The sequence below is a fragment of the Sphaeramia orbicularis genome, chromosome 3 (genome assembly GCF_902148855.1).
Source record: "Sphaeramia orbicularis chromosome 3, fSphaOr1.1, whole genome shotgun sequence".
Taxonomy (NCBI): domain Eukaryota; kingdom Metazoa; phylum Chordata; class Actinopteri; order Kurtiformes; family Apogonidae; genus Sphaeramia; species Sphaeramia orbicularis.
The window spans coordinates 1,246,423-1,268,847 of record NC_043959.1 but is presented as its reverse complement, the minus strand read 5'-3'; the positions used below and the strand labels follow the sequence as shown (position 1 = coordinate 1,268,847).

The following is a 22,425-nucleotide window of genomic DNA, read 5'->3' as shown; positions in this document are numbered from 1 at the left end:
TTTGGCGTTAGCCTCTGTTGGATATTAGACATGTAAACTGACCTTTGACCCTGATGCCTCTTAATGGTTCCTGTGACTTCCTAACATCACCTGGCCTATGACATCAATGAACCTGTTTACATCACACTGCGGATGAATCCCAGTTCAGCCCTTGGCCCTCCCCCTTACCCCTAGCCCTCTGTTTTGTGTACAAGTGTAGGGGCAGTGTTTTTCTCAGAGGGGAAGGGCTAAGGCGTGGGCTGTATAGCCCTCAAGACAGAGATATTTCAGGACCACACTACGAACAGAGGAGTAGGAGAATTACCCATAATTCTGTTCTAATCATCAGCAAGATAGAGGTAAACACAGCCAAAAAGTGCAGCAGTGTGATGAAAGGAACACACAAATGTATGTATTTTTCTCGTAAACAACTTAACCACTTGATTGACCCTTTAATACCGTTTCAATTTGTCACAGATCACATTTCTGTGGTTCATAGTTGACAGCTGCAAAAAGATGACCAAAGCCATGGAACAGAGACGGTTCCAGCTGCTGACGGCATGGGGAGTTCTTTTAGAAACAAAGTTTTCACATCTGTTTACAGCAGCATCGATGACTGCTGATGACGTAACAGGTCGTGAAGGGTTGTTCCATTTCACAGGAGAATGTTTCTACCCCTAACCTTTGCAGCTCCGTTTCAAAGGGAAGCACCAAGTGCAAGGACCGAGGGGGAGGGGCGAAGGGGTGAATTGGGATTGCGCCTAATACTCTAATCATTACCCGATTTCTGGAGTTATCAGATTATTCCAGTGATCATGTAAACAGCATCATCTGATCTGTTTTATCAGATAAAAGCAGTAATCTGATTAGGAGAAATCAGACTAACACGCCTGGATTTCTCCCCAGTACTCTTGTGTCTTCCTAAATACATACAGGTTCATCTGATTTATGCAGGTCTTTTGCATCTGTGCACATGTAAACATGAATTAAAATCGTAGAAAACAGAAATTACGTAGTCAAACATGAGCAGAAGACAATAACAGGAAGTTAGAGTCTACATACTCTGAAAGAACTCCAATCGTGGACAGGAGCGTCTAACCAGGGTTTTTGATTATTGTATTTATTAAACACGTGAAGATGTGAGATCTCATTATACTCTATTCTCTGACCCCTCCCAGCTATTTGATTTTTATAGTCATGTAAACAGGTTCATGGTCGTTGGATCCGGAGCCCTGCTTATGGAAAATGCTGCTATAATGATACCGTTGAAAACACACCCAGCAACAGACTGAGACGATCTGAGAGCGAGAGGAGGAAGATGAAAACCGATTCATCACTCTGAACTCACATCTGTCCTCTTTCATATTCACATGTTTTGGGGCTATTGTGGACTGTTCTGAAATGAGCTTGCATTGAACTTATAAAAGAAATGATGGCTTTTTAAAGTAGTATGAGTAACTTGGACGGCCTTGATGGTTTTATAACTCAACGCCTACATAGTTCTCGGTTTTGTTATGTTTTCTGTTGGTGTAATCATAAATGTGCTTTTCACACTGAAAGATGCATTGATCGTTTAGTTGGAAATCAGTGGTTCACAGGAGAATAAAAGATGCTCTTGTGATTGTAATTGATCACAGCAAATGTTGAAAGTGATTAGACATTGTCCTACAAAAACTGGACACATCTTGAAAATAGATGCAAACATAACGTGGAAAAAAGCAAATGTATCTGCAAAATAGTTACTTTTTACTTTATAAATTGAACGAAAGAATAAAATACAGAAATACACAAGTGCAGCATGTTTAAAAGTGCAGGACCAAACGTGTCTCCAAGTGTCAGATCTTAATCAGTTCGCTCATCATGTCAACGGTGGTCATCAGGAAACGTCCATTTTAAACCTTTTACAAACTCTGACTCTTCAAACCTTGTGCAAACACAAAGCAGCCGCAGGTTCCTCAAAGCAGCTGTGGAAGACTGAAAATGAAAGACGTAGATGCCCACCGTGCAGAGGAAGGAAATAAGATGATAGAACAGGTTTTCAGCTCATGGGTTCTGCAGTGTGAAAAATAATTAGGAGATGAACACTGAGGAGAACTGTGGGGGTCAAAATGAGATCTGGAAGAAGTCTGACAAAACTGATCATAAGCTGGTTAAGAGGAAAAATTAAAACCCCACTTGACTGGATGATTTCACTGTAAGACCGGATAAGTTGAGTTTACTTAAAAAAAATCTGAGGTAACTCATTGCCTTAAAAAAATTGAAGTAATGATAATGAAAACTTGAGTGGATTAAACTTAAATGCTTGATTTGAATGGAATTGCTATTTTAACTACAACACTAAATGCCAAGTTCATTTAACTTAAAATTTGCTGCAATGCCAATTGTTTTGAATAATCATTAACTAAATATCATCAGTTTTTTTACTCAATTCCAAGTTGATTTAAACTAAAATCTTTAGCAATATACATGGCTTTGTTATTCAACTTATATATTTTAGCATGGAAGTTAGCTCAATGCGATTTGCCGGCACAGGAAGTGCTTTGAATTTGGCAAGGCATAAAAATATTATTGCTGAAGAACAGAGGGAATGCACATCCATCACTTCCGCCCAGGCCACGCCCCTCTCAGTCAGACTGAGCGGCAAAAACAAACCGGCTCAACATGGCGGAGTATAGCAGTAACTGCAGCGAGACCGGGAAAACTGTGGAATATCAGATGGAATTACAGACAACTGGACTGGACATGGGTCCATCCAAGCTACCAAACAACCAGTGTTCTACCAACACTGATCTGGGACAGAAATCACCTATCCTGACATTTACATGAACCTGAGTTCAACGCGGGAAAATCCCCAATGCAAAGGCTGAAAGCATCCAACAGACCCAGAGTTGTGTCCATCCTGGTCCTGGTTCATTAGAGGATTCCAGCTGGTGAGTGCTTTCATTCAACATACTATTGTTTGGAGGTTTTGTGTCAGTGCACAGAGTTTGTTGGCGGTGATTTGGGCGGTAAAGGCCCAGCAGTAGTGCTCACAGTTCACTACTGATTTACTGGAGTTGAACCCTTAGTACTGACCCAAGTGAGTGGATGATCTACTGGTACTGTGGAGATTTAAGGAGAGTTCCCATCAAATACTGGATCCAACACAGATCCAACAGCTGTGTGCTAGAGGAGCCCTTTATGTGGAAAACTAGGTTAGCCTCAGTTTAAGCTAGTTTACAAATCATGTAGAGCACAAGGTTCACAATCACACAACTGAAGACACAAACGATTCAGTTCTGAAATCTAGAACTAAATGACAGATGCTAACATGAAGAGCTTTACTAAGAAGGAACGTTAGCCAAAACCAGATGGAATTTAAGGGATGAGTTTACACAAGAATACAGCAGAAATTAATGTCACCTGACACGAAATGCCACCCACAAACCCAGGTTTGGTTGTCTGGATTCCAGTTCTTTCTCTGAATTGCAGTGATCCCTCTGCTTCTTCTGTCTTTGGCTTTAGCTCGCTGCTAAAACGAGAGCTCTCAGTGCTTTTAAACCTATTTGTGCGATCAATGGCACAACAGCTCTGCCCCATTTTTTAGACTGTTCTAAAGTTTTCGCAGTATTCAAGACAAAGCCGCTACTCATCTCCCTCTGTCTGACACTCAGTGGGCAGAACCGCGGTGACTTCCGCTAGTGGTGACGTCACGTGTGTACCCGCTATACCTACAGTTGAACAGTAAATCCATTATTGGGCCTATGGCTGTGTCTCCTGGTGCAGCTGTACACAAATACACAAACTAACCCAAAAAGGCCAATACACACTGACACACACACATTCAGTCCAAATGAACACTAACAGCACAACCCACTGAACCCCTGCACAGAAAAACAACACATTTACAACAACAGGAACAATACCCACAATGCACTGCACAGATAAAAAGGTGTGGTCAGGACTAAAACTGAGGGATTTAAATCCAGTCAATGTAAACTGTTTCATACTTTGGACTATGTCTACAAATGAGTAGAATATACTGAACAGTTTATAGTAATGGAATAAAACTGAAATCATTTAAGTACACTGGAATTAAAGCAGTTTAGTAATTTCAAAGTTCAGGTTTACAGTGCAGGGGAGGGCATGAAAATTCACCATTGACATAACATCGATGGCCAGAATACAAAACCTCCTATCTGAAAAAAAAAATCACTTTTTTCAGGAAACAAAAAAACATTTAGTTTTATTCTAGTATGGTCTTTATTGTTGTTGTCAGGTGACCTTCATGTCATAAGAAAGGGTGGGATTATCTGCAGACAGACTGAAAATGTGGAGTCATCCTTGTTCTCACCATTTAATGTGAAAACTCAAAATCTAAAAATTTGCCGATAGGAGGTTTTGTTTTTTGCCCATCGACATGCTGCTTGATATTAATACTTATACAGACTACAGTCCTCCATTTCAGTCTCATTGCCCCCCTCAGCTTTCATTCCAAATGCCCCTGACAGTGTCCCAACACCCTGTTGAGAAACATGATTTATCAGAAGTTTAGAAGTGGCGGTGCATCATACGAGTCTTCCAGGGTGTTTACACAGGTCTGGAAAGTCTTACAAAGTATGGAGTTTTCAAACACTGTTTTCCAGACCTTGAAAAATCTGGAACTTTGTATGAAAGTCCTAATAAAGTATAGAAAAATGTTTCTCTTATAATACAGGGTGTATCAAAAAAAACTGTACATTTTGAAAATTACCCCCAGTTCCACATTTGATAATTTTTGGAGTCTTCTTTTCTGGAGGTCGGTAGGTAGGGGACTGGTGGATATTTGTCCACATTTACAGACCCAGGTTTTCAGGCATGAATGAGCAGGGGCAAACTGTGCAATCCAAGTTCAAACTGGTTTATGTGAAGTAACGGTGGGATTTAAATCCAATCAAAGGTCATGGGCGGGGCCAATGGGAGGGGCCAATGGGCATTCATCTTTTTTCTACCAAATTGCCAGGTTGACCAGGTTCCCACTTTGGACACCATGTCAGTTTCATGTCTTTACCTATGGCAGCTGTTCCTGCCTTTCAAAGGGAATTCAACTTGTTTAGGCCTGAAAATGTCACTGAGGACAGGACAAGTTAGGGTTAGGGTTAGGCACTTTGGTGATGTTCAGATTTTGAAAATGTTTCTGTCAGTAAAACGTAATTTACTGTCAATTATGTATTCATTCATTCATATATTTATTAAAATGAACTTTTCTGCTACCCGCAACAGGTACAATCTCAGCCAAAAAAGCAGGCACACATGTTTAAAAGTACATAAAGTCAAGGTCTTAGGAAAAAATAGCAGTTTTGAAAAAGTTTGGAATTTTTAAGAACAAGCAGCCTTCAGCAAAACCCAACAAAGAAGACCTTCATGGAGGAAAACCGTAAACCTTACAGTACCGTCTTCATCCAGTTCAGTCAGGAATGTGCAATGGAACATCTACAGAGACCTGACGTGGGCTGATGAAGTTAAAATAGAACTCTTTGGACACAATCAGCAAAGGTATGTTTGGAGGAAAAAAGAAAAAGAACAATGTTTCATGGAAAGAACACCTTTCCCAACTGTTAAACATGGGGGTGGATCTATCACGGTTTGGAGTTCTGCTGCAGCCTGTGGCACAGGAAACACTACAGATAAGAGACGAGAGTGCAAATGCTGGAAACAAACACCACCATCTGTAAAAAAAAAAAAAAAAGGTGGATTCTGGAGGAGGATAATGATGCAAAATACTTCAAAATCCAGCTCAGCCGACCACAACAGACACAAGCTGAAGGTTGTGGAGTGACCTTTGGGCTGTGGGTAGATCTTAAAGAGTTGTTCATGCAAAATGGACCAAAAATATGGTAGAATTAGAGCTGTTATCATGGAAGAATGAGGACAATCTGATCTTTTTTCACATTCAGGTGTTTTCATGGAGTCAACCCTACGTTGACCTGTACCAGGGGTCAGGGGTTCAGGTTAGGGGTTAGGTAGGGCTTATGGTCAGAGGTACATAGGAATGAATGAATGAATGAATGAATGAAATCTTTATTCAAACATGTAGACAGTGAAATCAAAACAAATATCAACCAACAAAATATAAGTACTGGTACAGAAATGATTGATAACCAAACAAACAACAACAAAAGAAACAAATTAATAATAATAATAATAATAATATAATAATAATAATAAAATAATAAAACAAATGAAATGAAATTCTACATGCTCGAAAAGGAGTAGGAAGAAGTAAAAACTATGTACTCCTACCCCCAATTTCTATTCCTTATGATCACTATATAGCTTTTATTATTTTGTATGAATAATAATAATAATAATAATAATAATAATAATAATAATAATAATAATAATATCACACACCCTTTTTCCTATATACACTAATACCCATTTACAACTTATCCTACCAGATATTAATAAAAACAAAACAAAACAAAAAACAAACAAACAAAAAACCACAAATACATGTGTAATATAAATACATATAATCTTCTAAATTGTAAGGTATGGTAATAGTAATATTTCATATATCCATATTTAAACTAGATATTATCAGCACATATGTGTCAAAGCCTCACTCTGAAAAAACAACTGGATATGAACACAGGTAGTGGGGAACAAAGATAAAAACTCAAACCACATGTAGACTAATGTTATGAAGCAAGTTTGGAAGCACTTTGGCTGGATTTTAAAAACAAATATTTACTGAGATAAAAGAGAAACTATTTTTCACATTTTTATATTATTTTACATTATATTTAAAACAAAATTCTGTATGTAACACGGTCAAAAGAACACAAAAATTCCGCAGTACTATTTTTTTTTTCTTTTAAATATCTGTTTATTCCTTCACAGGTACTCTGGGAAATTTAACTAATTATCCAAGGCAGAGTGTTTCACAAAAATAACTGCTGTTGCAAAATCATTTGCAATTTATATGCGTTTGACTGGGCAGGTTCTGCATGTAACACAAGTGGACACGATGGGTTACACACAAAACCTGGAATGAGACTGAGATTCATGAAAAACCCACATGTCTGGATTAGAAAAAACACTAGGATCAACACATTTGACACAGTGTCTTTATTTCTAGTGCTATATAAGACCATTTACAGCCATGTGGTCCAGATCAAATGCACTGACACCTTGGTAGCTTTTCCTGTCCCAGTTTTGGTCCTATTTTTGGCCCCGATGTTTGATAAAAAATGCATTAATTTTGGGATGGCTCAGAGCATGAGTATATATTTTTTTGCATTTATCTGAGGTCATCCTTATGTACATCCTGGGAGGGAGTATGTCTGAATTTCTCTTTATTATTGGGTCTAAAAATCTGACAAAGTCCCAGACATTGAAATGTACCCAGTTTCATTGAAGCATCGTTCTGCATATGTTTAAACACAATTAAAATAGCAGGAAGTTTGAGTTTATCATCACTATGTACATACCAACTCTGAAAGAAATCCAATAATGGAGTGGTGCGTCTAAACCAGGGTTTTTGATTATTGCATTTTTTAAGTGCATGTAAACGCATAAAATCTGATTATAACAACATAAACATAAAATATAAGAACTGACAGACTTTTAGCTCAGCACACAAACCATTTCTATGCTCCCATATCTGGTCTAAAGAAGGTTTGACAAAGCATTTAATAAAAATTAACTATGCTGTTAAGTTTCTGGTAATATTGTCGATGTTTCCGTATTCTACAGACTGTGTTTACGTCTTTTCAATAAATCACCAAATTACAACTACATGATTTTGCTGATCACTACAGTTTACAAATGAATACGCAGCACCAGGATCCGTAGGAATCACATTTACCTCCAGGAGAAAATAAATATTCATTTTTACAAATGCTCTCAGGGATTTTCAGGTTATGATCTGGACATTAAACTTGAAAAATAACACTGCTACCATTGTACTATTTGTCAAACCTCTGAGAAAATCTGTTCTTTTTTTAAAACCTCCCCCAGGAGCCGCGGCTGAGAATAAATCCCCCATGACACAAAGTTTAATTATTAGGGTTTGTGACCTGCACCTACGGGGCAACGTATTAAAACTATAAACACTTGTTCCATCAAATTGTTCCAGAAATGCTAAATGCTTTTCCTAGTTAAGTCGATCGTCTTTTTAAAGTTGATGATTTTTATGTAGATGATGTTTTCCCCCTGCAGAATAGATTTGTTCCACTGCACACTATTTCCAATCCAAAGCCAACCTCTGCCCTGCCCAGCGCTGGCGCCCAGCCCAGCGCCGATAGAGACGCCAACGGAGCCTGGAGTGAACGGACATCAAAGACTGCCCCGGGGGATGGGAGCTCAACTACAAGAGCTTTTTTAGCACACATGGGAAATCTCCCCACACATGGAGGGGGGGAAAGTGTGCATATCATTTATTTGATTATTGATTTTATGACTATTCCTTCTCCTATCAAAAGTTCCCTAAAGCGTAAAAGCATCAGCGCCCCGCGAGGAGAAAGCCATCAGTCCGACGGCAGCCTTGGGAGCGATGACAATAACAGAGGAGTAATCCACAGATCCTCCAGCCGAGGTCTAAATGTCCAAGAGGGAGCCATGTTGTTCAAGATCACCGCTGCAAACACTAATGCAACTGAAATCCACCCAATGATTCAAATATGTGAATCTATAATTGAGTTTCTGTTCGTTTCTTCTACTTTGCCAAGAGCTGTAATGAAGTTGACCTAAACTGACTGGTGGGAAGTGATGTGCAGTATCTGGCAGCAAGATAATTGTGTTTTGAGAAACACTCACAGAATTATAATATCTACATTATAATAAGGTACGTTACATTATAAAATGTTCAAGACCATTTTTTTTTTTTTTGGCAGAGTCATGAGATACCTCCCTTTGCAAAAGGGATAATAATCCCTCATTATCATCCACCTACAGTTGTCTTATGAACCCGTTTTTATCCTCACTTTATGCAAAGTATCCCTCACTGTAGGAGTTGGATATATATTTTTGCATTTGGTTTTCAGGCCAAATTTAATTAGGGCAACTATCTTCAAACTTTCCAAATATGCATGAAAGGTGAAGCTAGGTGTCTACAAACACTGCTTAAGTGGCAAGAAAAACAAGACAGAAGTTACACCTTAGTTTTACAAAACTGACTAAAAGAGCAGTTATAGTCTTTTATAAATGAAAGTGTCATTTTAATTAATAGAAGCCAACATCTTCTATTGGATTATTGCTCATCACACTCAAAAGTTTCACTCAGTGGCAGATGTTTTAGTGTCTTCGGCTCTCTGTCCACCACATTACCAGGGACTTAGATTCATTATATGTACATGTGTGGATGATAAGAAAGTGTCCTAAAAACATACAATGTTACATTCAATTTAGCACCATTTTTTTTTTCTCCTTTTGATTTTTTTGGGAAAATTGTCAGTAGAGTTTATAATGTTTAGTTTATGGTTCTAAAAGAGTCATAGAAAAGCTCTAAATCAACTAAATGAACACAGTGTGTAGCAGCAGGAGGGTCCTGGGGTCAGTGCTGTCCTTGGACTGGTTTGAACTGGTTTAACTGGTCACCAGGTCTATGCTGTTACCTGTCCAGGTGAATCCTTTCACCCAGTGGGAGCTGGGGTCCAACACAACTGCATCCCTCCAGAGAATTAAGTGATTATTGAAACAATGAGACAAAATGCATGTAGTGATGAATACTGGGAAATGAAGTCCAACATAGGCTACAGTCACACTGCAGGCCTTCATGCCAAATTCCGATTTATTGCTCAATTCCGATCTTTTGTTTGGCTGTTTACATTATATTTTTCGGTGTGGCCTGTCTACAGAGTGCTGTGTGAATAACTCACACTCCTGAAGTGACCCGCATGCACAGCTGATCATTAATAACATCACACACAACAGTGTTTACAGAAGTGAACATGGCAGCAACCAGTGAACTTTATGGTCTAATGGTAAAAACAATGTGTGGCAGCAGCTGGCAAATTTGTGAAGGGGTGATATTAAACAGGAGGAAGAGGAGAAGAAAATGAATATTTTACATTGTTCTGCATTGTTTTGAGAAATTTCTTAAAATGTCTTAATTTTAATAATTTTCTGAGTTTTAAAAATGCGTGCCTGATATATTTAAAGTCTTGCATGGACTGGCCCCTCCTCCCTTGACAGATTTTATCCAATCCTGCTCTGTCAGTGGGAGGGGCCACCAGTCTCTCAGTGGGAGGGGCCACAGCTCCAGGAGACTAGGAGGGGCCATGCAGGTGCTCTACTATTGGACAAACTACACTGTCAGTCACCGGAACTGAATACTGGAACAGTTTACCGCTAAACAGAAGACTCCCAGTCATCTGCCTCCTTCAAATCACAGCTTAAACATTGGATGAAGGAAAACCGAGCCTGTTTCCAGCAGTAGATGGTCCTCACTGTGTTGTTCTGTGGGTTTTTAGGATGTTTGTCTTTTTGTCATCTGTCTTTCCTGTCACCTGCCTAAGGACTACAGATGGAAATTAGCACTGATGCTACAAGCTGACAGATTTACAGCTGCAACTGTTGGAGATGTTCATTAATATGCACTGTCCCTAATAAATAAACAAATAAACAAACAAACAAATAAATAAATAAGTCTCTATGTGGAGCAATAGCTGCCACATCCGTACAGAGCAGTCTGTGGATGTGGTGTCGGAGGCAGGAATAGGGGGATCAGGATGGGACTGCTTTCACAGAGCAGGAGTTCTTCCAGACCTTCAGAATGTCCAGGAATACCTTTCAAAACATTTGTCAGCGCCTCGAACTCAAGACTTCGAGGCGAGACGCGTCGTTCAGGAGACCCACCTCCTTTAAAAGTCAGTAGGGGTGGGCTGTACTGGTTAGCAGCGGGGGGCGGGTTACCACACCTTAGCTAACCTGTGTGGCATCACAGAGTCCTCCGTCTGTGTAAAGTGTGTCATGACCCCTCATGACGTCAAAGTCACATTCAATCTGACCTGGCCGTTCAGATGGCGGTCACATTTTTAAAATCCAATATGTATCCGATTCAGTCCCACATTTGGAAAGTGGCCCAATCTGATTTAGAAGATCCGATTCCATGTGACCTGTGCTGTTCTCACTGTCATGAAAGAATCTGACCTGAGTCACATAGGGGTGAAAAATCTGATCTGGGCCACATTTGGCTGCAGTCTGAACGTAGCCATAAAGTCTGTGGCCATAGGGGACAGTGTTGGTCCATGGAAGGAGGAGGGGCCGGTGTAACGCTGGGCTCCAGTGGGCGATCTGAGGAACTGTTTTAGCTTGGTTTGTAATAAATGTTATTAATTGCTTTGTTTCAGTCATCATTTTTAATTGTGAAGTATCTGTTTTATAGATTTCATCCCTTTTTCTACTTGGCTTATCAGATTTTTCTGTTTTACTTGTTGCAAATTTATTCCATTCCAGTTGTGATTCTTATTTGCATTTTATGTTTTTTACATCTTGCACAACGGTTTTGACGGTGTTATCTTACTCTTTGAAAGGTTTTGACAGATCCTGCAGAACTGAAGGAAGCTGAAGTTGACCTAGTGATAGTAACATGTGTCCACTCTGACCACAGTGTGGACTCATGGTCACTTCATTTGTCCACTCAGCAGAGACATTTATCAGGCTCTGGGTCTCTGTTGGATACGTTGAAAAAGGGAAAACAATGACGTGAAATAACACAAATTAACATGAAACTTACTCCTGTTCAGTTTCTCTGTTCGTTCGGTTGGGCCACTGGTTCTGCTAGTGAGTGGATATGCATATGCAGGCAAATACAGCAACCCCAGTAAACCCTGTAGACCATCCCATCATACATGTCCCCTTATTATCTGGACTAATGCAGCTCAAATCCCTCTGTGCTCCTGAACATAATGAGGGTGGATGACTCCAAACAGCAGGTCAAACTCAGCCTGTTTACTGACTTGGATGTGTACAACAGACCGTTTGGGCTGTAATTCTACAGATGGCCTTTGTTTTCTGTTTCAGAAAACTCGGACTACCCGTGGGGGCCGCGCTTCCAACACGTACAACCGTTTGACCGCTTAGGATTCATGCTCCCACAGGATCTGTTTTCAGTGATCGTTGTTCTCAGATCTCTGTGATTAAAAACCTTGAAATAATACGCTGCAGTGCTCTTTTACACAGAGCTATGCAGTTACTAATTTTGGTATAAAGCTGAAGAAAATTGGGTGAAATAGCCTTCAGATTATTGTTAATTAATCATCCTGTCAATCTGTTGTGTTTCATCTTTTTCTACTCGCCTTCTGTGAAGCGCTGCGGAGCTGCTGTTTTCATCAGAACTTGGTTTAGCGTCTCCATCATTGCTTATCACTGTGGAGTAACACATCTCACAAGTAACAATGGGCGGTCTCACGAAAATGAAAAACATTTCTGCATCAATTTTTAATAAGAACAGCTTGTTACGGAGCAGACGGATTGAAATCTAAATAAAAACAATGAGTCACACGTTTCCATCTGACAGCTCAACATCAACGATAGAAGTCGACCTCCCTGCCGCGGTGTCCGAGGCAAAAATACACCTCAAAACACTGGCTGTAGTTTTCAAAGAGAAACAACCCGTCACCCACCTGAAGGTTGCCTTTTATGCTGTCCAACTCTTTTGACGTCTTGGAGAGCTGGTGCAGGATGCTGCTGCGTTCACTGAACACTTCTTTCAGCTTCTTTTCCAGCCCATCGTAGTTTTGTCTGTCAAGAGAATGAGAGATTCCAGATTTGACTATTAAATGTCTGCAGCAGACTGAGAGAATCCACTCTTTATTGGCAAACCTGGGAGGAAAGAGGTGTTTTAAACAGGATTAAAAGCGCCATCGTTAAAGCTAAAGGGGAGAGCATTATGGGAGAAAACTAATATCTACTCAGCACAGTCCCTGGATGAATAAAAGAAGGAGAGAAAACATCTATTCCTTTCAATCAACCAATTTAGAGAAAACTCGTTTTACAGAGATCGGTCTTTTGACCAGGGGTATGCCCCCGCGTTGCCATTTAAATATTCATGTAGTCCATCCAATTATTAAGGCACAAGTTCTGCAGGGCACATTTCTCAAACTCATGTTTTTGTGAAGTCGTCCTGAATGGCACTGCAGAGGTGGTTCTGTCATTCATTACTGAGCTCCAGCACAGACACACATTATTTAATAGTATGTTTGTGTGAACTATGGCCAAAATTGGGAATTCATTTTTTTCAATGGGGTCATTTAATCCCAGGGAGTGATGTATTGAATACGTGGACACAATGAAGATCTGGGTCCAAATGGAGGAGTTCAAGAGACCGGATGCTCTGTAAGTGAAAAGACACTAAAATAATGAAAGCCCAGGGTACCTGAAAGCTGAACAGATAACCTATTCAGCTTTTAGTGACACCGTAGTCAACGTCTTAATTCGTTTTTCACTCCAGTACTCGGCACATTCAGTGATAAAGGACTAAGGACTTCCAACATGTTCCTTTTTATTGCCTGACACTAATCTAAAACGGAAAACTCTATTACTCATTCCATCCCATATCCTTGTTTACTGACCCAAGGACAGCACTCTTTTGGGAAATGCTTAAATATCTGCATATATTTACCACGTGAATGGCCCAAATTTCCCCCAAAGCTCATAAATTTGATTACTTTGACGACCCCTGGAGTCCTCTAATTGTAACCGTTTACAGTAGCGGTCACAAAAACCTCATCGACTGCAGATGGCAGCCAGCAGATACTTAAGCGCCGTAAAATAATCTTAATAATGGAGTTGGGATCAACTTGTGTAAATAATAAGAGCTGTGGCTCCCACTAAGACGGAGCTGTATTTATGTTTTAAGGAGACAAATAAAGGTGCGTGTGTTAAAGGGCTGTGTCTCAGTCTGACCCAAGGATTAGAGTCCAAATGAACTAATGCCAAAACAAGAAATACAGACTTTAGCCCTAAAATCAATCACAAATACTAAAGTAAACTCAGAAAGGAGCAAATACAATAAACCACAGTCGTTAATCAACAGTTTACTCTAATATTGAAATTAATGTCAGAATGAATTTGCATCAAAGTTATTAATCTGCATAATATTGTTTCAGAGGAAACTTAAACAAGATTTAGTTTATTTCAATTAAAAATTAAATTTCAATTAGTATGATATATCTCAATAGGTTAAAAATGCATTAAAATACAGGATTTTCCTGCTGTAGCAGCTTTTAAATATTGGTTTTTACTAATTAGATTTACTATGTTTGTGTTCATGAAGCAGTTTTGGTTTCACACCAAACAATGTGTCTGTGCTTAAAATGCTTTACATAAGAGAGAAATATGTCAGAACAATATTTAACAGATATTTAAGAACAAAAATATGTTAGAATTGCCCTTATTTATAATTCCTCATGATGTTCTCATGTTGTCCATTTCACAATTTGTTTTCTGCTTAATCCTGAATTAGCAATGTACACTAACCAACCACCCAAACCAAAAGGACACAAAAAAAAACTAGATCTGAAAAATCTGCAATGACTAAAGAGTCCCTGATGAAGGATTCAGTTCAACACAGCTTCAAGAGCAGGACACATATGGATGGAAGAGACTAAAGGAAGTCACTCATGCTTTAGCCTCCAGTCAACACATCTAAACCCACTAGACCAGTGTTCTTCAACCTTAGGGTCGGGACCCTATGTGGGGTCGCCTGAAATTTCTAGGAATTAATAAAAATTGAAACTTACTAATAAAAAAAATCTATGTTGAGTTGACAGAGCCAATCCCAGTCCATAGCAGACAAACTGTGGTTGTGAAACTGCAGCACTGTGCTTCTGTTTGTGTCACATGTTCACTGTGGTCAGTTTCAGATGCTGCAGCTCTTTTCATAATCATAGTTTCAGTTCTTGTTTGTTCAGTATTAATTGTCCTCCTTGTAAATCCCAGCTGGACTGACTGGACAGATCCTGAGCCTTTGTGCAGTAATCTACACCTGGATTTACTGCCTCTGTCCACAATAAGAGACATTATATAGACTAAATGTCCACAATAATAGACATTATACAGACTAAATGTCCACAATAACAGACATTATACAGACTAAATGTCCACAATAATAGACATTATACAGACTAAATGTCCACAATAATAGACATTATACAGACTAAATGTCCACAATAACAGACATTATACAGACTAAATGTCCACAATAATAGACATATACAGACTAAATGTCCACAATAACAGACATTTACAGACTAAATGTCCACAATAATAGACATTATACAGACTAAATGTCCACAATAACAGACATTATACAGACTAAATGTCCACAATAACAGACATTATACAGACTAAATGTCCACAATAACAGACATTATACAGACTAAATGTCCACAATAATAGACATTATATAGACTCAATGTCCACAATAATAGACATTATACAGACCTAAATGTCCACACTAATAGACATTATACAGACTAAATGCCACAATAACAGACATTATACAGACTAAATGTCCACTATAATAGACATTATATAGACCTAAATGTCCACAATAATAGACATTATACAGACAAATGGTCCACAATAATAGACATTATACAGACTAAATGTCACAATAACAGACATTATATAGACTAAATGTCCACAATAACAGACATATACAGACTAAATGTACACAATAATAGACATTATATAGACTCAATGTCCACAATAATAGACATTTATACAGACTAAATGTCCACAATAATAGACATCTATACAGACTAAATGTCCACAATAACAGGACATTATACAGACTAATGTCCACTATAATCGACATTATATAACTAATGTCCCACTAATAGACATTATACAGACTAAATGTCCACAATAACAGACATTATATAGACTAAATGTCCACAATACAGACATTCTACAGACTAAATGTCCCAATAATAGACATTATACAGACTAAATGTCCACAATAATAGACATTATACAGACTAAATGTCCACAATAATAGACATTATATAGACTCAATGTCCACAATAATAGACATTATACAGACTAAATGTCCACAATAATAGGACATTATACAGACTAAATGTCCAACAATAATAGACATTATATAGACTAAATGTCCACAATAATAGACATTATATAGACTAAATGTCCACAATAATAGACATTATACAGACTAAATGTCCCACAATAATAGACATTATACAGACTAAATGTCCTCTGAAATTAATGTTTATTTGCAACATAGTATAGCAAACTATACATGATCAAAAATAAATTAATTTTTGCAAAAAAAAAAAAAAAAAAAAGTTCTCTGTTTTGAATGTCTGGGGTCGCCAGAAAAGTGTGCTGTTAAAATGGGGTCAGGAGCCAAAAAAAGGCTGGAACCACTGCACTAGACCCACCAGCACCTGCTAAAGATCCTGGTACATAGATATATACTGACTCAAAACGTTCAAAATAAAAAGTCTCACGTGTCCCCTTCTGTGTGAGTTACTTGATATCTTTGTGATGACTTACTATAGTACTGCATTATCCTGATTCCATGGCTTCAGCCTGGGCCATCATCCAAAAACCCTGCACACCCCATGTCATAGATCCAGTAACAGATCACACACAATAACACATAAATCACCAATAGAATAGCAACACCTGGGAACTAAATAAATAACAGGCTATACTGAATCCCACACAATGAGCTGCCACCATACAGCACTGCCGGGAAATTTATTGCCGGTTCATGCAACGAGGGACGATGGGGTGAGAGATTGGTCCCTGTCTGCCGTATTATTCATCACCCAGTGGAATTGGCCCTCGGGTATCTTTGAGATGAAGAAGAACAATAATTGAGGCCCAGCTGACAGAGAAACTGTATATCACAAACGAGTCTCAGATAAAATCGGGTTTGTTTTTGGAGCCGATCAAACTACAACTGGTCATTACAACAAACAAATGGTTGCCAGCTGCATATTGGATCATGAACTGTAAAAGTCCAGCGTTACAGCGGCCCCGTTGCAAACAAGAAAAACCCTGTTGACAGCACAGACGTTGTGATAACAAAGTCTGACAAAAAGGCCTGTGATCAGGGACGGCAGCACCGGGCACATGGTCAGACAGCCGCAGTTATCAGACATCTGCAGCTCCAAATCAGTCCCCGTCTTCATGAAACTCATTCAAACCAGCCCCGGTCTGAGGGGGACGGCATCATTTATTGGATCAGATTATTGAGGACAAATATTTCTTTACCCTTGGTGTTCACCGCGGGCGCTCTCGGTTATATGAGGCCGACCCTGCAGTGGAAATAGAAATGCTGAGGCTAAAGGAAACGCCAGCGAAGTCTGCAGTCACATCAGAAGCACGGCTCAATAAAGGACGTGGAGGCTGTGGAGTCACTGACACAGCCACAGATCACTGCTCTGCACTGGGCCTGGCTGGAAATAGGCTGGACGACAAAACTGCAGCCAACCAACTCTGTGTTTGCACTACAACATACTCAGCTTTTACCGGCCGACAGGCTGGAAGCTACTGTCGTCATGTGACCTACGGCAGCGGCGTCTGTTACAAAACTTTCAGTCGTCTTCTTCTCCGAAACTACAATTCTGATTGACTTCAAACCTGGTATACAGCTTCTTTATGATGATGTCAACAAAAGTTAGTGAAAATTATTTGGATCCAGATCTGATTCTGGTTTTGGTGCGACTTTGAAAAATTTTCCCATTATCAGAGATAGGAAGTGGATTGATCCAATAAATCAGTATCAATGATATCAAGTGTGAATTTGAATTTTTTACAGATCTGATTGAATATGAGCAAAACATGGACTATTTCTGTAATAGAATAAATACACAGAACTGGGGAGAAGAAATGGATCTGGATACATTTACCAAAGCTTTGAACTGGGACGCTAAGATACAGGACCACTGGTCCGATTTTTCTAGTATTTAGAACAGGGCTGTCAAACTCATGTTAGTTCAGTTCCACATTCAGCCTGGTATGATCTGCAGTGGGCCGGACCAGTCAAATAATATAAATAATAGGATAAGAACTTTTGAGTGGAAAAGTCAAATTCTGTAATGAAATGTTTACATCTATGAACTGTACTCAAACAGAACATGAACAAATACACTACAAACAAAAAGTTAAGGATATTTCATTATTTTGGGTCATTATTTTTTTGTCATTTTTGCCATTTGTAAATAAAACTATGGTTGTTAAAAAATGTGTTTCAATTCACGCACAAAAGAGTAAGAAGTGCTGTGCAAGAATCCCAACTGAAAAAAAAAAAAAGCCCAAAAATTAAAAATATCCTTAGCTTTTTGTTTATAGTGTATGAACAACCTGAAAATTCCAAACAAAAATAAGTGTAATGTTACCAATATTATGCCTTAGTTTATCATTTACACATGTGAATTGCACCCTGGTTAGGAGATCTTCCTGATGATTTGATAGTATGATAAATACCTTCTAAAAATCTTTGGTGCTGCAGCAAAAAAAAAAAAAAAAAAAAAAAAAACAGTCACTCATAAATGGCTTCAACTAGATGCACTGGTGCTGCAGGACTGGTTGAAAATTGTTGATGAAATTCACAAAATAGAAACATTAACATTTATGTTGAGACTGTAAGCTGACCTTCACATAATAAGACGGGGCAAATGGATTAGTTTAATTAAATACAATTAATGTGTGGTTTGTGTCATAGTCCTGCAGACTGTCATATAAACTGCTGCTCTAAAAATTAAATTAATTGGGTAACTTGGTTGTAATTTCATAATTGTAACCTACTATTAGATTGTGACTATTATCTGTTGCAATTGTTGTTTATGTTCTGTTTAAATAACTAATAAAAACTAAGTGTGAAAAAAAAAAAGATGAGGAGCGGCAGTGAAGTTCTGCTGTCAAAAAGCAAAAGAACAGGCGATAAAGTAGATAACTGACATTCACACCCAACCTCAGTTACAGACGACAGGGTTTTAGTAACGACTTGTAAATGATGCCATCTCACAGTTTTAATTTTGTGTAGGTGTTTCTTTTTTATGCTCTTTTTTCTTTTTTGCCAAAGGCAGCCAAGTCGGTTTTTCAATTAAAGGAACTGAAATACACATTTCTCTGAGGACAAAAAAAAAGTGTTTCCTCCAATAAATACCAGTAGGAAACAGTGGGGTCAGTGTCAGCGGCTGTGGGTCAACAAATACAAACTGGTTCCAAATACAGGCGAGGGAATAAAGCCTGTCTAGGTCAGAACACTGTAAGGTTTGGAGATAACCGGTAGACCACTGTGACACGGTGACCCCAAATGTATTTTCTTTCTCTTCTTTTGTGGATCTCGGTGAAGTTACATTTCCTGCAGTTTGTAATTAACGGCTCTTTTGCAGAGTCCGAGTGTCTTTGAAGCGCTTGCACTGTTCTTCACCTCCTAAGACCCACTGTCCACATTTATGGACAAGGAGTTCCACAACTTTATACCAAAAAAAAAGAAAACTGTTCACCACAAAGGACATGCCATACAAATGTAAAAACTGGATCTGAACAAACTGTTGCATCCTGATGTTTCAATATAGACACTGATTGAATAAAAACAAAACAGCTGGTACTGCTGACATTTCCCTGGTCTGAGGAGGTTAAACAACCAAAAGGACTGTGTTCTCCTCATGGCAGATCATCTTCATCTTATGTAGATGAAGCTCATATAATAACTGTTAGTGATCATCTGGAGGGCACTTGTAAAACTTTGCTATTTCTATATTTTCTGTTTTATTGAATGTATTTCATCATCTGATACACATGAACTTTTTTGATCAAAGGGAAATGAACTGTTCTAATCATCTATTAAAAAAAAAAAAAAAAGAAAGAAAGAAAACCAAAGAAAAAAACAGAATTAATGCATGAGTGACCATCAGTCCATGGATGAGCAGACTGTGTATGACAGGTCTTCTAAACGTGTCAGTCCTGCATTTGAATCAACTTGTGGTCCACTGCAGCTGCTTCTCTTCTTTGTCAAAATGGGATGAAGAGGATAATGTGGATTTTCCAAGTGCATCTCCCACAGCTCCCAGTGAGCCAGCTTCTGTCCACAGACACGACCAGCGTGTTTCTCCAGTTTGTCTAAAGCAGGGCTAGAACTCATGTTCTTTTAGGTTCCACATTCAGCCTGATGTGATCTGCAGTGGCCAGACCAGTCAAATAATAACAGAATAATATATAATGATGTCGTTTCCAAACTTTTCTCTGTGTTTTAGAGAGGAAAAAATAGTAAATTTGCATTATGAAAAGGTTTACAACTACAAGATGTGAGTAATATGAACAAACTGAAAAAATCAGTGTAATTTTAACACTATTCTGCCTCAGTTTATCATTTCTACATGTATATTATGACTGACAGATCACAGTGGATCTACAAACACACAAACATTTAATAACAAACAGAATCTTGTTTAAAATTGTACTTACTTTTCTTAAGACATTTCAGGTTCATATTTGTTCGGGTTATTCACATTTTTTGCGAAATTCTATTTGTTTAGTGTAACTACATGAAAATATTTACATTTACAAACAGAAACATTGTCAGTTGTCATTATTTCTATGTTACTATGATAGTATTTGACTGGTCCGGCCCACATGAGACTGAACTGGTCTGGATGTGGAACCTGAACTAAAAGGATTGTTATTATCAGTGTAATTTTTGCATTTCACACATTCATCCCAGGGCCAGACTGGACCCTTTGGTGGGCCGGATCTGGGACACATGTTTGACACCTGTGCTATAAACAATGACAACTGCACATTTGTGTCTTTGTTTTAGTACAAAATACACATTAAATTACGAAAATACTTATTTTTACAACCTATCCAAACAAAAACAATGTGAATAACCTGAAAAAAACTGAAATTTCTTAAGAAAACTAAGTGCAATTTCAACAATATTTATACCCCAACTTATCATTTTTATATGTTCATTCTGGATCAGATCTGCAAAGACACTAAACACTTAGCAACAGGAAGAAAAGAGTTAAAACTGGGCTGAATTTTCTTTAGACATTTCAGGTTGTCCATATTTGTTCAGGTTAGTCACATTTTATTGTTACAGGATAGTTTGGAAATGTAAATATTTTCATAATTTAATGCAATTTTTTGCACTAAAACAAAGACAAAAATGGGAAGTTGTCATTATTTATACGCATGGTGTAATATTATTTTTTCCATCAAACCCAGTAGTAAATCTGCAGTGGTTCTTCTGTGTGGGTTCTTCTGCTGTTCTTATTGGACTGTAGATCAGATTGGTCTGGATGTGGAACCCACACTAACATGAGTTCCACAGCCTGGACTGTGGAATTTAGACACTTTGTAAATTCATCCCATGGACCACATTAGAACCTTTGGGGGGCCACATTTGGCCCCTGGGCCGCATGTTGGACACCCCTGATCTAAGGCCTAATTTTTCATTTCTCATTTATCAATCATTCATTTGATGAATTTCCCACAACATGAAAACTGTTAAAGGGCTGTGTGGTCTTAGAACTACAATATTATAAACTGTACACTTTCATCTACTAATTCAACCCTGCAGTCCTGTTATTTTCAACACTGTTGTCCTGGAAATCTCCTCTAATGTGGTGTGGTGTGTTTTTCAGCCCTGCAGGTGTGTGTTTCTACAGGACCGCCTCAGTCAGCTGGAGCAGCGTGGTTAGCCTGGACATGTAGTGACAGGTGTTAGCTAATGTGAAAATGTCAAACTAAGTTTACATACACGATAGGAAGTCCCAATCTACTTACTGCGATTTATCTTCAACAAAACACCATTTGTGTGGATTAGCTCAAAGGTCCAGTGACTGAAATACACCGCAGGATAAATACTGACAACACACTGTGAAACTGTTGAACAAAAACCACAGATATGTGGACTTAAGCCAGAGCAGAGCTGTCAGAGGTTTCAGATGGAAAAGGAAACGACCACAGAAATCCTTTAGATCACAGGTGTCAAACATGCGGCCCGGGGGCCAAATCTGGCCCGCCAAAGGGTCCAGTCCGGCCCTGGGTTGAATGTGTGAAATGCAAAAATTACACGAAGATTTTAACAATCCTTTTAGTTCAGGTTCCAGGAGCAGATCTGGCAAAGGTCTGCACTCTCCCAGTGCTTTTCTTGTTCATTCTAGTTTAGTTTTATTCAGTTTGGACTTTTATTTTCTCTAATTCAGTTCGTTTTAATTCGTTTTTAGAGCGGGTTTGATAGTTTTCTATTAGTTTCCATTTTCTTCTAAAGGCTTAGTTTTAGTTTAGTTTTACTGTAGTTGTAGTTCAGTTGTAGTTCAGTTGTAGTTCAGTTGTAGTTCAGTGGTCTCTTTTCTCTTCTTCTCTGTGCTCCTATTCAAATCAATCCCAGACAGGACTCTGCTGCTTTAGTCTCCATGTTTCCAGGTAGAGTGGGGACCAGAAGACGACTGGAAACCACAAGTGAACACAAGTGACGGAGCAAAAAGTGTC

At 38.6% G+C, this 22,425-nt stretch overlaps 1 protein-coding gene across 1 annotated transcript in view; it reads right to left on the bottom strand.

Annotated features, from left to right (window-relative positions):
• Positions 1-22,425, bottom strand: part of LOC115412567 (leucine zipper protein 2-like) — a 471,651-nt gene that overhangs the window by 239,094 nt on the left and 210,132 nt on the right. The window contains 1 exon segment of the mRNA XM_030125144.1: positions 12,570-12,687. Coding sequence (XP_029981004.1) covers positions 12,570-12,687 — 118 coding nt within the window.